This window comes from Schistosoma haematobium, chromosome 2 (assembly GCF_000699445.3).
Source record: "Schistosoma haematobium chromosome 2, whole genome shotgun sequence".
NCBI lineage: Eukaryota > Metazoa > Platyhelminthes > Trematoda > Strigeidida > Schistosomatidae > Schistosoma > Schistosoma haematobium.
Window position 1 is genome coordinate 5,910,857 of NC_067197.1, and position 14,766 is coordinate 5,925,622.

At 34.4% G+C, this 14,766-nt stretch overlaps 2 protein-coding genes across 4 annotated transcripts in view; one reads left to right on the forward strand and one right to left on the reverse strand.

The window, feature by feature from the left end:
* Positions 1–1,367: 1,367 nt before the first annotated feature.
* MS3_00006080 (uncharacterized protein) lies at positions 1,368–3,315 on the reverse strand (the record flags this gene model as incomplete). Its single annotated transcript, XM_012939609.3, has 1 exon — positions 1,368–3,315. The coding sequence occupies exon 1, from the start codon at positions 3,258–3,260 to the stop codon at positions 1,368–1,370; it is 1,893 nt and encodes a 630-aa protein (XP_012795063.1). The 5' UTR covers positions 3,261–3,315.
* A 225-nt stretch (positions 3,316–3,540) lies between these two features.
* C2CD5_1 (C2 domain-containing protein 5) overlaps positions 3,541–14,766 on the forward strand; it is a 60,186-nt gene continuing 48,960 nt past the window's right edge. For all 3 annotated transcript variants that reach the window (XM_051214178.1, XM_051214177.1, XM_051214179.1), the window contains exons 1-5: positions 3,541–3,659; positions 3,693–3,779; positions 3,812–3,852; positions 3,889–4,115; positions 12,339–12,494. In XM_051214178.1, coding sequence (XP_051067331.1) covers positions 3,621–3,659; positions 3,693–3,779; positions 3,812–3,852; positions 3,889–4,115; positions 12,339–12,494 — 550 coding nt within the window. In that variant the 5' untranslated portion in view covers positions 3,541–3,620. The remainder of the gene's footprint in view (positions 3,660–3,692; positions 3,780–3,811; positions 3,853–3,888; positions 4,116–12,338; positions 12,495–14,766) is intronic.

Consider the following 14,766-nt stretch of genomic DNA (forward strand, 5'->3'; position numbering starts at 1 on the left):
CATTTGTACAAGATCTGGTTAAAAGTGGCTATGATTATGAGTGTCTGTAATTAATAGACAGGACATAACTCAAGAACGGTAAATCGTATCATAATAGTCTATGGGTCAAAATAAAGCTTAGAATAAGAAGAACATGAATATACATAGTTCATCCACTTAACAACTATACAATAAAAATATATGTATCATATTAATTCATAAATAATTCTCAAAAGTTACCATTTATAATTCTGGTTAAGATATAACACATTTATAAGACAAAATTTACTTTTCAAAAAAAAAAAACTATAAAAATCATCATTCATATGTTGATAATCACTTGTTTAGCATAGATACTATTCTATTACATCAAACTGTAATGAAAACCGAAATTTTTCAGATTATATACATAACCTTGTACAGTTTATTGTTTATTCATTCATCTAGCTATAAAAAGATCTAATGAATGAATGTCAAATGGTTTAAACAATACAATTTGATACTTATGAAATGAATAATAATAAATTTAGTTTTTTTATTATTTGTATTTATATTTGTCATTAATATCAAAAGGGGTTTTGTAGATATATGAATTTTAATAGTTGATATCATGAGTTAATTGAAGCCAGACCACCATGGAAAACCCGGAACAAATGGATGGTTGTTTCGTCTTAGTATGGAGCTCCTCAGCAGTGCTGGGTTCGAGTCTCGCGGCGGGTAGCGGGATCGTGGATGTGCACTGCTGAGGAGTCCCATACCAGGACGAAACGGCTGTCCAGTGCTTCGAGGTTTTCCATGGTGGTCTAGCTTCAATTGACTTATGATTTCAACTAATGAAATTACTAAGATCACCACAAAACCCCTTCTGATATCAATTGTTATTCATAATAGGATAATAAATTTACTATATAAACATATTCCCTATACATTTTCCACTGATCACCATTTAAACTTATCATATAAATAATAATAACTATATATATACTCTATGGATTTGAGATGGTGGAGAAGATTTGTGGTTCAGATAGATGATTCTGATGAAGTTTTGTCAAGTTTAGTTGACCAAACCATTCAGCTTAGAGAATAAAACTCTTCCCAAATTTACTCTATTCATTTATTTATTCACTCATCCGTTTAAAGCATCATTTAAAATTCGATTAGTCAACAATAATTATAATAAATGATTATTCTTTTTTCTTTTAAATAACAATATTTCTATTGGGGTTTCCTTTTTATTATTATACTTTGTATTATACAGAATCATTATGATACAAAATAATAAGAATGAGCTAGTTATTTTATACAATAAAACTCAAAGCAACCAATAATTACATACATTAATTTGTTTTTATACATTTATTTTATATTAGATTTTATTTATTATTCGGTTACCGGGCAAATCCAGGATTATCATACGCTGCTACACTTCGATGTGAAGGGAAATAAGGAAAATGCATTAAACTTTTACTATAATTATATCCTTCTTTCATTTGCTGTTGCTGTTGTATGACGTGTGATGATAAGGTATCATTTTTATTAATAATAATATTATTATTACTACTAGTAGTAGTATTGTTATTATTATTTAAATATGTTGAATCTGTTGAAATATCACATTCATTAGGCGATAAATATCCTGCAACAGATACTTTAAATAAATCAAAATTTTGATAAATACATGGATATGGTTTTTTATCGAAAAGCGTTGTTGGTTGATTTAAAAACATTACAGGACTTAAAGCTTGACGTTTACAAAATGATGCAAATGAATCACATTCTGTTAAATGTTCAATAACACTAGGACGATTGTAAATAAGAAAAAATACAGGTCGATAAGCACGATGTAAATGCTGCCGTAACATCACTACACTACTTGATGAATGAATTCGTTTCGATGATTCTTTGATTTTATTTTCTGGACTACTTTGAGATGAACTCCTGGTGTCATCATTTCCTTTAGTGTTCTGAGGATTTTCATCAGTAAGTGAATCATCTGATGATGGTGGATCAGGAATATTTCCAGGTTTAATTTTACTGTTTGATATGGTAGCATAATCAAAAGAAGAAATAGTGAAATATGAATTCATTTTATCATTATGACTAATATCAGATTTTAATGAAAAAGATTCTGCCGCTGATGGAAAATTAGTGTCATAAATATGACAGTTGGAATTATTTATTGTTTCAGTATTTTTCTCATTAGTCAGTAAAATCAAATTTCTGTAGCCATATACATCAGACCTACTGTAATCTCCACTTGGAGTAACTGTAGAAAGGAAATGTGTCACTATACTAAGATTGTGACAATTTTCACCACCAACTTCGTTATGCCTTAATCCAGGAAGTGTCCATATTTCACCCAGCTTCCACGACATTTGTTCACCAGTCACACTTAAGGGAAGGGTTTTTACAGTTTTACTATAAGTACTTGGTCGACATTCACTGTCAAACAGAATCAATGGAGTTAAATTTTGAGGATTTATCCCTGAAATCTTCTTTAATTTGATAGCTCTTATTACTACATCAGCCACATAATCCGCCGCAGCATGTATTGAAGGTAAGTTTCTCAACATACCGAGCTGATATTCATATATGATGCATAGTTGTTGTGCAAAGCCTGATAGAATTGAAAACCTTTGTGATTCAGTTGTTAATTCAGCAAGTCGGAATAAAGGTCCTCTACATGTGTTGACAACATTTTGTTCAAATGGTGTACAAGAAGGACTCTGAGCATTTGAATAACATTTTCTAGTAATGGTTACATCAGGTATTTTTGGTTTGCGTCTTACGAACTCACATGGTTCATCAAAGTCAGAATGATTCTTTATCCAATCATTTTTTTCATGTTGAGACAATAAAGATTGGCGTTTGTTATTGTTGAGTGTGAAAGACAGTCGACGGAACAGTGGTGAGTTAGTTAAGGAACGAATTTTCATCAAAGGTGAATGATATGTTTGCTTTTGATTGGCAATTTGAATACTTATGTCCCGAGAAGAATAAGAACTTTCATTTTTTAAACGGTTGTTTCCACATTTTATTTGTTGATCAAGCAAACGTCGAATAAAGGGTAAATCACTAGAAGCATTTTCATTTTTAATACTCACTTTTGATGCTGACAACGTTGGTGATGAAACATTTGAAGACCCAGAGGGGCTTTGAACACAACTGTTTGAAGCGTATGAGATCGCTTGTATTAATTTGGATTCAAATGATTTTATAAAGCGATTAACAAACCATTTCAAATTAAGAAGGACTTTCTCTCTGTTTGGACATCGATTCATAATATTCTCCCTTTTCAGGGAGGAGCTAGTTTGTAAGGTGATTTATACGTCCAATAACGAATAAAGTGCTAATGCGAGGATTATGTACTAATGATGCGTCTAAACGACAACGTTTATTGGTCGATGTTAGAATCTCAATTAGTGACCATCAACAGTCAACGAGAATTCTCAATAACGTTTTATAAGTCACTATTATTTTTATAGTAAAATGAAGTAGAATGAAGTAGTTTTTCAGCTCTCCTTTAAGTGGACTTTTCCAAGCGCGATTTTAAACATCAAGGTTTACTTACAAATGTGAAATTCAGTAGAATGCCTGGAACAGTCAAAGTGCGGGTTATATCAGCAAGAAATTTACCAGTTATGGACAGAGCAACATTTCTTACAGATGCTTTTGTTGAAGTAAATAGATTTCGATATCATTAGTGGTTACAGTTGTGTATCGGAAGCATAACTTACAAAACAGAAGTAGTCCGTCGATCTCTTAATCCTTCATGGAATAGTGAATGGTTCTGTTTCGAGGTACTTGTTTTCTGTTTTTTTTTAGTTTGCAGTTAGATGACCAGGCTCTACAAGACGAGGCGTTACTACTTAAGTTTGTGGCTATTATATTTTTAATTCTAATAATTAGAGTTATGGATCATGACACTTATAGCGCACATGATACCATCGGGAGAGTTTACTTTGATTTAAATCCCTTACTGAGTCGTGGCCAAACCAGGTGTTTAAATGGTTGGTTTCCAATCTATGACACTATGCATGGAATTCGTGGGGAAATCTGTTTGGCTATTCGAGTAGATGTATTTCTTGACGCTAGTCGCTATCACCAATCTTCCCTTGGAGTACGCTTCTATCACTGTGAGTTCATATGATGACTACATTATATATAAACATACTATAGTATTTAGTTCATCACTTGTCACTTTTACCAATTATCTTTCTGTCTGATTCATTACAACTATATTACTAGTAAGGTTTTGTATGGACCAAATTACGTCACTATTGCACACGCAGCCTACGTAATGAACGCAAATAATGCTGCATATATTCGATTTCATCTTGAATACATCGTCAAAATGTAGTGGCACCGTGTGTTTTCGTTAGAAATTTCAAGGACCTGAAATCCTGTGCAAGAAACAATTCATGAAATGGAAGTAATTCTATTTTAGTTTTCAGACTTTATCACGATGCTCTAAATAGTGGATTCTAAGTAGGAAAACCAAGAAGGTACAGACAAACTACTGTACAGTCTAAAGTTCGAATACAATGTTGCTTATCAACCCTAATCATTGTCATTACATTTACCTTATGATAATATTACCTGTTCTCCTAGATTCCTATGGTAACAGCTTTCCTGTTATTTTTAATTGTTTATACTCCTATTCGTTTAGATGATCAAATCCACTATACGATTATTTTGCCGTCTCTGTTATTCATAGTTTTCCATAGTTTACTGCCGTCTGGAAATGTTACAATTGATCTAGAAATATATGTGGTTCTCTTACTTGAAGTAAACAATTGAGTAAACCCTAAATTATATGTTGAGACACCGCAACGTTTACAAGCTTTCCTTTGGATAAATATCTTTCACTCATTTCAATGAAAAATCTTCCAACTCATTCTTCAGATTTACACTAGATTGCGAATTTTCCCAGTTCCTTCCTAAATATAAAGTCCTAGACTTAGCAAACTATTTACAGACATGTACGCAAACTGCGTCGATCGTTACATTATTGTCCCTATCTGTGTTCTGATTTTTGTGCAGCGAAGTTATTGAATCAAGAGCCACAGATTCACTAACCAACTTGACATATAACGTCAGGATGCATAATTATTTCCAGTATCGATAGCTGTTAATATCAGTTAAACAGTCGTTGACATATGTAAACCCCTAGTGTGGCAAGGCTTCTGCTCTCACTCCACTTTGTAATGATTACCTGTAAAACGTCTTTAGCTGGATACAATGAACAGTAATAAACTATCCTAATTACAAATATATAACCAAGACACTTGAATTCACATGTAATTCCTTCACAGTGGTTCTGCTGGCGTGCTAAAGAAGTAAACTAGGATTGTTGGAGTTGGCCACTTACATAAAGCACCGATCTGTTATCCGTGCGACGTATAACTCTATTACACTGCAAATTTAATTTATACTGATCATACTAATGTTGTTTTTAAGAGAGAAACAGATTCTACTTTTAAAAAAGCAGTAGCTAGACTCAGATTGTTCATCAGCTTTCCAAGTCCATGGTTCTTGTTTCGGAACCAAATGGGTTAGTATAGAAAACTTAAAACATAGGCAGTAAACATTACTTTATTATGGAATTACCAGTTATATTCAACTTCGAAACCTGACTTTTTGAAGGTTTCTAAATTGAGGGATCTTCATTTTGTGGGGTCTTTATCTAATTCTACCAGCGCTTCTTTCCATTTGATTTCATTTTACTCGGGTCATCTAGTTCAAAGATTCTTACTTGGTGTGAATTTACGAGCAACAGTACATATTCCTGCTCAGATCGTATCACTTTTTTAAATGAATGGCGAGAACAGAAGTCATTGATCCAGTTTTCTGTTATAACTTGTGGCCTGTGTGCCCTGTTAATGTATAACGTAATGTTACCGCCAATTAGAGAGCAGTGAATTATCGATCGGACCAATGACTCGTAAAACCCGTACGAGCACTCTAGAGTCCTTATCGGTCCAGCTTCCTGCCTAGCCCAGCCAGTTATGTCCAGATCACCGATCTCAGCATCTGCGATATGAATCGTTTATTTCAAACATATTGGATTTATATACCAACCAAACAGACCACATCGTACCATAAAATAGGAAACAACCTTTGTACAGGATTTAGCCAAATGTGACTGTGAGTGTGTGAAGTAGTGATTAATAGACAGGGCATAATTCAAGAATGGTAAATCGTCCAATAATAGTTCATAGGTCAAAATAAAGCTCATAATAAGAGGGACATGAATATGTATAGTTTAGTTATTTAACAATTATACTATAAAATATACGCATAATATTGGTCCTTAAATGGATCCCAAAAGTTACCATTGATTATGCTTATCGGGACATAACATTATCTTTAGGTCGTGATAAATCCTCTTGAAGGTCTCTCAGGTTATGTAGTACAGGTAAAGGTTCATGGTGACCACAAAACAATCAAAAGTGTATTGCTCGGACGAATCTAAGTCATTCTGGCATTACTTATTTAGAGCAATTAGACAACCAAAGGTAACCCTTAATTAAACAACTGCAGCCTTATTCTGATTGTTCGAATTTTATGGTTTTGAAGTTATACCTCCTATTACATGAATAGTTCACAACCGAAATATGCTTTTGATATCCACAAAATATTAATTCTTACTTTACGATGAATGGAACTGAAGCTAAAGAAACACTGGACAGTTGGAGAAGCAGCAGTACAAAGGTTCAAAACAGCCTTCCTACGAGATACAAATTCAACGAATTCAAAATAACTCTCAACAACAGGTTCCAAGCCTTACAGTATCTACTCAAAGAAAATGGAACTACTATGGAGGACAATTTGAAAGGCATCGAAGAAGCACTAACTTCAACACGTCAGGATGTGCTGGGCCGCAAAAGGCATCATAAGGAATGGATCTCTATACAAACCCTGGGTAAGATTGAAGAAAGAATAAGAGCATTAAAGCTGACAAGCAGAAATATGTGGAAGAGCTGGCAATGACAGTGGAAAAAGCTGCATGTGAATGAAATATGAAACAACTACATAAGATGACGAAGAAACTGGCAGGGAAATATAATGTACCAGAGAGACCCGTCGATGACAAACAAGGTAAGGTAATCACTGGGATTCAAAGACCGATGAACAGGTTTGCAAAACACTCTGAAGAACTCTTGAATAGACCAGCCACACTGAACCCATCGGACATCAAGGCAGGGCCTGATAATATACCAGCTGAAGCACTGAAGTCAGACATTGAAGTAACTGCCAACATGCCCCACGTTCTATTCAGAAAGATTTGGAAGAACAAGTGCCGATGGACCGGATAGAAGGACACCTCATCCAGATACCAAATGAAGCAGATCTGAGCAAATGTAAGAACTACTGAGGCATCACATCACTGTCAGTACCAGGAAAAGTCTTCAACAGAGTATTGCTGAACTGGATGAAAAACGGACTAGACGCTCAACTCCGAGATCAACAGACTGGTTCTTATATGAAGTAATATATTTTTACTCATCCTTTTATGAGAGTTTTTAGACAAAAAATTACCTTTACTGCACCAGGTAAAAAGCCTCAATAATTATTGGGCTCCTAACAAACACTCGTGAACTGCGAACACGAGAAAACCAGACTGGCTTCAGACCTGATCGTAGCTGCATAGACCATATATTCACCATTTTTCAGGTTCTAGAGCACAAACATGTTTATCGGCGTCCGACAATGATAGGGTTTCTTGACTTAAAAGCAGCATTTGACCATGTAGACCCGTAAAGGTTCTGTGGCAGTATCTGCCGCTGAAAGGCGTGCCTCAGACTTACACAAGCCCTCTTAGGGCTCCTTACTCGAACACTACCAGTAGAGTCAGAGCTTATGGCGAACTGTCATCTGATTTCGCGACCTCAAGTGGTGTCCGGTAAGGCTGTCCACTATTTTCATTCCTGTTTAATTTCATTACAGACCTACTGCTGGGGAAAACGTTCTCGTCGTTTGAAGTTTCAAGAATGGGTCTTCATCCAGGAAGTCCACTTATCGACGTGGAATACGCAGATGACGTAGTCTTGTTTGGTAAAGACGCTGATAAAATGCAGTCTTTTGGTGGCACTGAACAACAATGCCAGGGTGTTTGGGATGCGTTTTTCCCCATCTAAATGCACGTTGTTGCATCAGGACTGGTCTGCGTCATCAACTGAAATAAGGATAGGGAGTGAAGTAGTCGAACGCATCGACAACTTCACTTATTTTGGAAGTTTGAATAGCCCTAATGGGTTGGTATCTAATGAAATCTCTTCACGGATTTAGAAAGCTCGTTTGGCGAAGGCGACATATCCATCTATCGAGTAAGGGGCGAGTATACTGCTCATCAGCTCGTTCTGTTCTACTTTATGGCTGCGAAACGTGGTCACTATGAGTAGAAGATACTTGTAGGTTACTAGTATTTGATCGCAAATGTCTTAGAAATATTGCTCATATCTGCTGTGATCACCGAGTAAGTAATGGTGGGGTTAGATGCAAGATGTTAGGGAATGATGGTAAATCAGTCGATGAGGTTGTGAATCTTCATTGACTGAGATAGTTGGGTCACGTATTACCCGTGCCCGACCACCGACTATCACGGCGCGCAATGCTGACTAGTGTTGAGGATGGCTGGAAAAAATTTAGGGGCGGTCAAACCAAGACGTAGCCTCAGTCTATAAAGTCACTAACTTCTGGTCTTAGTCATGTTGGTAGGTGCAGAATATCTGCTTGGGATCCATACGACTATCGTGACCAGAGGTTGGAGACTCTGAGTGACGTGACTCAAAATCGGTCACAACGGCGTGGGGATATACACTTTGTTTCTCCTTAAACTGCTTCTATGAATTTGGTGTTCATCTTGTTGTGCTAATGAGGTGTAGCAACTTGAACCGATGCATAAATGTGCCTGGTCCTACGTTGTAGCTGATTGACGGTCTGTTAATATTTTGCTGTTATATTCTACTGTCATCCCAGTGTGATCCTGATATTTGCGTTTCCTATATGTGTGCCCAAACTACTTAATTGAGACTATTGGCTAACTGAATTGAGAATATGTGGACAACGCATGCACACATGTTGTTCAGAAATTTAAGCGACATTTTCTACCAACAGTGTGTCTATTTCCTAGAAAGTGATGTGAAATCCTGCCGAATAGCGTGCACACGTCATTATCTCTCACTTTTCATTTTGCCTATATCTGGTCAGCTAAGTGTATCATTAACCATATAAATGTTCGGGTGACGAAAGTATATTCTGATAGACGATTAATGCGAAGAACCTAACAATAAGTATGTACTTATAATCAGTGAAGATATAAGCTTCTGTATTTCCTCATTAATTATAAGCTCGATAATCTGTTTGTTGCTAAATGTAGTGAATTTGAAAACCGCAAGCTTTATAAAATATTGGAATTGATGGTTGAATAATGAAAATGGAATAATTTTAGCAGTGAACTATGACATCCATTGAATGTGCTTCACTTTTAACGCTTATCATTTTTCGGTTCTCAAACATTGTTAGTTTGATACTGAAATGCAGAAGTTAATAATGGTTATCCATAGAATGTATTGCTATCTATGAAAAAAAATATCTATTTCATATCCACCATATAAATTTATTTATTTAGTTATGTTTAGGCGGATAACGTTTCTTAAATCATGCATTGGTGCTTCGTAAATGATAATCTTTAACCAAGAGTGTTTCCTTAATCGAATAACAATAAACCCAGAATATAAGATCTCGGTAACAGAAAGATAACACATGGAATTGTATTTGTTCACTCGCACAAGGTATATAAACTTGTATGCAGTGCACAAGCAAACCAACAACTTAACGAATTAATCAAAATGTTCCCAATCAATCGTTAATGGTCCATGCAAATAATTCCGCTAATAATATAAAGTGCAATGTAGTTGAGTGTTCAGGTTACTCAGAGTAAATACCCTGCTATTATGTTCAGTCAACAGATGTACTAAAACTATCCACTTAAATTATAACTCTTCGTACTAACGTAATATTAACTTCCACTTATTAGTCTATTATTTTACAAATGATAAATTATATATGTTTAAGGTACTCAGCAGGTACGTTTCTCCCATTTGTAAATTCTGTATTAGCCTAGACACCACTGACCAATTATACAAAGTAAAGTCTCATACGTACTTTCAGTAATAATGTTACAGAATTATTTGACCAACAAATTAAAATGTCTCGTTTAGATCCATGAATCTGAATTATGTGGAGCTTCAGTAAGTGTGCTTCTATTCCATAACCTTAAAAGGATGATAGTACCTGATAAAACATAAAATCTTATGATTGATCTTGTTTCCTAGAATCATCAAGATGAAAGTTCAGCATCAGCGCTTTGTCCTATTTGTTTCTAGTTGATATGCAGTTAAACAGCATGTGAATCTCATTTCACTGTTTTCATACAGTTCTCCTATCATTGTTTCAGAATTCTGTTTTAACAGTATACCACCAATTCATTTCTCTTTATGTTAGTTTCACTTATTATTGCTATTCTCAGTCTAGTTTTCTCTATAAATCCAAACAAATACTTCAGACATCACTCACTACTTTTCTAAAGCATCACAATTTAGTTCATTCGGTTATTTTAAAAACCTATTATCTGTATGATTTTCACTTACTTTCTCTCCTTTTCATATCAACAATCATCATGATCTGATCTCTATATATTCACTTGAAACAATAATACTGTACATGTAATACACAGTTTATATTAATAACCACAAAACTAATCCATATGTTTTTTTACCATTGAAAATCCGATTCTTGACAAGCAACAGTTGCTATATGTGTTTTTAAAAGGGAAAAATCAAAATCTGGTGTAAATTCATCTTGTTTTATTGAACTGATTAAAGTGAACTAAATAATTATTATCCGAGTCTGGTTTTTTATTAATGAAAGGAATAATGTTATGGGTATGGTCAATATTTACGAATGTATAGTCTTTCAGTAGTGGTCCACCAGTATGTACTTTCCAGTTTACATTATTTACGGCTAACAGCGTAAATAGATTTGTTACTCTGGAGCCTTTTTTTAACTGAGTTCACTACTTCTCTTATTCCTTTTGAAGATCATCATCCCATCACTACTCATAGGAATGTAATATAAAGTGAAAATTTACCTAAATTAAGGTGGGTAGTACTTTACAGTCTGTTGTAAATCACGTATGTTTTAAACTGAACAGATTGTTATCTAAGTATTTTTTTAAGTGTAATATAACAACTTGAACCGATATACATATATCTGGGTTTTACGTTGCGTATGACTGACTGATTACAACTCATCCTCAAGGAAAGAATGATTTCCGTCAGTATATTACACTCTTGAGAGTATTATATTACTATTATGTTTTAATTTAATTTGAAAGGATTCAGATTATTCTGCAGTTGATATTGTTAAATGAAATTTGGTTAGTCTTGTTTGGTATATCGACAACCTATGTAGATTGCCTCAATAAAGCCACTGTGACACAAGTGGATACAAAATAGATGGAATATGGTCAGCGTTTAAATCCAGAACGAGCGTTTCAACCTATTTGGAACTCGTTTAATACAAACAGTACTGAGTTCGTGTCCAGAAGTAAACAACTCTGGGATCCAGGCACACCCTGCTGACGAGTACCATATAGGAAGAAACGCTCATCTTAGATTTAACTGCTAGTCATTTTCCGTTCAATCAAATATGTTCCCAGATTTTATTTAAATTTCGTTTATCAATTTGACCTTTGCAAGTTCTCAATGTATTTCTCTACATACTTTTCCTTCCATGTTTTTTGTTGGATAAAATTGTGAGATATAAGTGATTTAAGGAGATTGTTTTGATTGATTGTTAGTTTACATCTTAGTTCCTCTATTCAATCTTTTTACACCTGATTAGCTCAGTTTATTCAAAGAATAGAAATAAGCATATTCATGCTCACACCACTATCTTTTCTTTATCGCCTTCCCGTTATTTTGTACAGAAAGCCAAATCTAACCGATAAGAGGATTTAGATGTGATCATTTTTCGTTTTTTACACAATTATACCATCAAACGAATACTATTATTTGTCATCTTGTGTCTATGACGTTTATTTTAGTTTCACTGAAATTATGGACCGATCAGTGTTAAATCACCATTAAAAACGCGAAACGTGCGTCTTTGACTTTCCTACTAGCCACTATCCAATATAAGCTTATTCTAGTAAGCTTCCTTTTATCATTGAGTTTTAAATAAGCAAAGAAAGAATTTCACGAATCTTGAAAATTTATGTTACGGTGTACATAAATCTTATTAAATTTGTTTTAACTAACTGAAATGTGTTTTAATTTTATTTGTTTCATTAGGTTGTACTATTCCACAAGGTTTTGTAATAGATTCTCTTATTGGTTTTATTCAAGAACTTGTTATGAATGATGATCCAGAACATCAATGGATTGAGAAAATACGCACATCAAGAGCATCAAATGAAGCTAGACAACGTTTATTTAGTCGTCTTAGTGGTAAATTTATTGAATATTTGTTATTTTCTAAAAAGGGAATTTCATGTTTAAATATCTATAATAACTTTCATACTTGGCAAAACAATTTTTCATTGTTTTAAGTTGTGATTTTCTAAAGATCGACCTGTGTGTCTTCACTACTCACATTTATTTAAATCAACTACATAACGAATCTATAATTCAGATGTAGCTTTTGAACTATAGATCATTTAGATAAGATCCATTTGAAAAACCTACATGTAACTAATATTAAGTTGTAAACAATAGTCAACGAATTAATGAATGCCTCCTCTATTTTTATGAATTATTCATTATTTAAGAATTTTTAGTGGGGCCCGTCATTTCGCGTCGTTTAAGTCGGACAATGTTGTCGAAAGGGCTCTCCCCTTTAGTGGCCCTAGATCTGACTCCAATGTGATTGTAATGATGATTGTTGTTGAAATATATATGTCGCCTATCCTCGTATAAAATCATCGACTTTAATCGCGTTAGTCAATAACGGAATTAAGTAAGTCAAATAACGAGAATGGACTTTTGAATACATATATTTCGTATATAAAGCGAATGGAATAGAGAGAAGAGAAACGACGCAGAGTGGAGATGGCTGATAAGCCAACACCCAGTTAACCAAGCATTAGTCAATATTTATAGTCACACAAAAGTAAGTTACAGACATGTGATGAGTAATGAGATAAGAGATGTACACACACCTACGCGTTCATATAAAAACAGTCAAGATTGATAAGTGAATAGATAACAAGGTCAGAATGTGACTCAAGTACAATGAATAGAATGGGCTGTCCGAAACCTAGAATAAGGTATATGGGCTTAACATAATAACCAACACTACAAATTACAGACAATTCAGTAAAAAGAATTCTATTTTGTAGAGATTTCATTTACTCAAGTTGTCCAGTGGTATTTATAATGATTTAATAAACATAGTAGTTTATTGAAAAATAGGAAAAAAGATTACATAATGAAGTGTTTGGAAATTTTAAGTATTAAAAGGGAGTTACACAACTGTTGGAAAGTTAAGGGGAAATGATAAGATATAATCAGATGTACATAAGACAATTATCCACTTAGTGTACATAAAAGAAATCAGAAAGAACTTAAAATGTGGAGAGGATAATAAAAAATAATAGCAACTAAAATCAGACCATGACTTTATCTGTGAAAATTTAACAGTCTTCTAAAAAGCCCCACCTTGATAAGAAATCTGTGCACATTAGTGACTACCTATAAGATGCCATTCCTCAAGTTTTAGTTCAAAGCCGTGAACAATTAAGTTCAACTATGTCGGGTGTGAGACAGTTATTTACGGCATCCAATAAAAGATGGTGTCGCAGTATCGCGAATGAATTGAAGTTGACCACGTACAATTTCGGGTTCTCTCTTAGCGTTCGTGCACTACAACGAAGGTTTTTAGTTCGATTTCTGGTGATGAATTCGTGGATCCCTACTACTGGGGAGTCCCGGATCAGTACAAAAAAGCCTTCTAGTGCTTTCTAGTTTTCAGTGGTGATCAAATCAAAATCTCAGTGATTTAATCTATGAAAACTAAAAATCAAAAGAACAGATGAAAGTATTGACATCTGATTTACAAAGTATTAAAAGTTTAAGTGTTAGGGTCATGGTAAAGCAAAAGCTGTCACATGTTGCTTTTATTATATAGTTCTAGAACTGCAGGCTAGCTTATTAGCACAACATTAGTAATAAAAGTTCACTGTGAATCAATCCTATCATAAGACACCACTAAGGTTTAATGTTGAAAATTAAGCAGCCGCGGGGAAATAAGGTTTTTATTGTTATTTAAAGTCATGTGTCCGATACTCTCTTTTAATCTAAACCACTTGATTTTGGTAACCAGAATCCTATCCTTGGTTGATGTAATGATTTGAGGACTTAGTCATCAGCCTTTTCCCTTACATTTAGGTGACGTGTGTTCGAATGGGACCCGATAATGTGAGACATTGCATCCTATTCCCCCATTAATAATCCCAAGTAACTAAACATACATTTTGTATAGTAAATGTGACTGGACATGTTTACCTATTCGTTCTGATTTCTGGACTTGATTATACAGATATTTGGTTAGCCCGATTAGGTCTAACGTTATGCCAAAACGACGACTAAAACCCATGCTCCGGATTTTGGGTTATAGGAGTCAACGCAACATCTAAATGTGTATACTAAATCGTGTGTGGACAACTTAATGTCATATTGGTAAGATGTGAATGGTGGAATGGGATACAAAACTTCAAGAAAT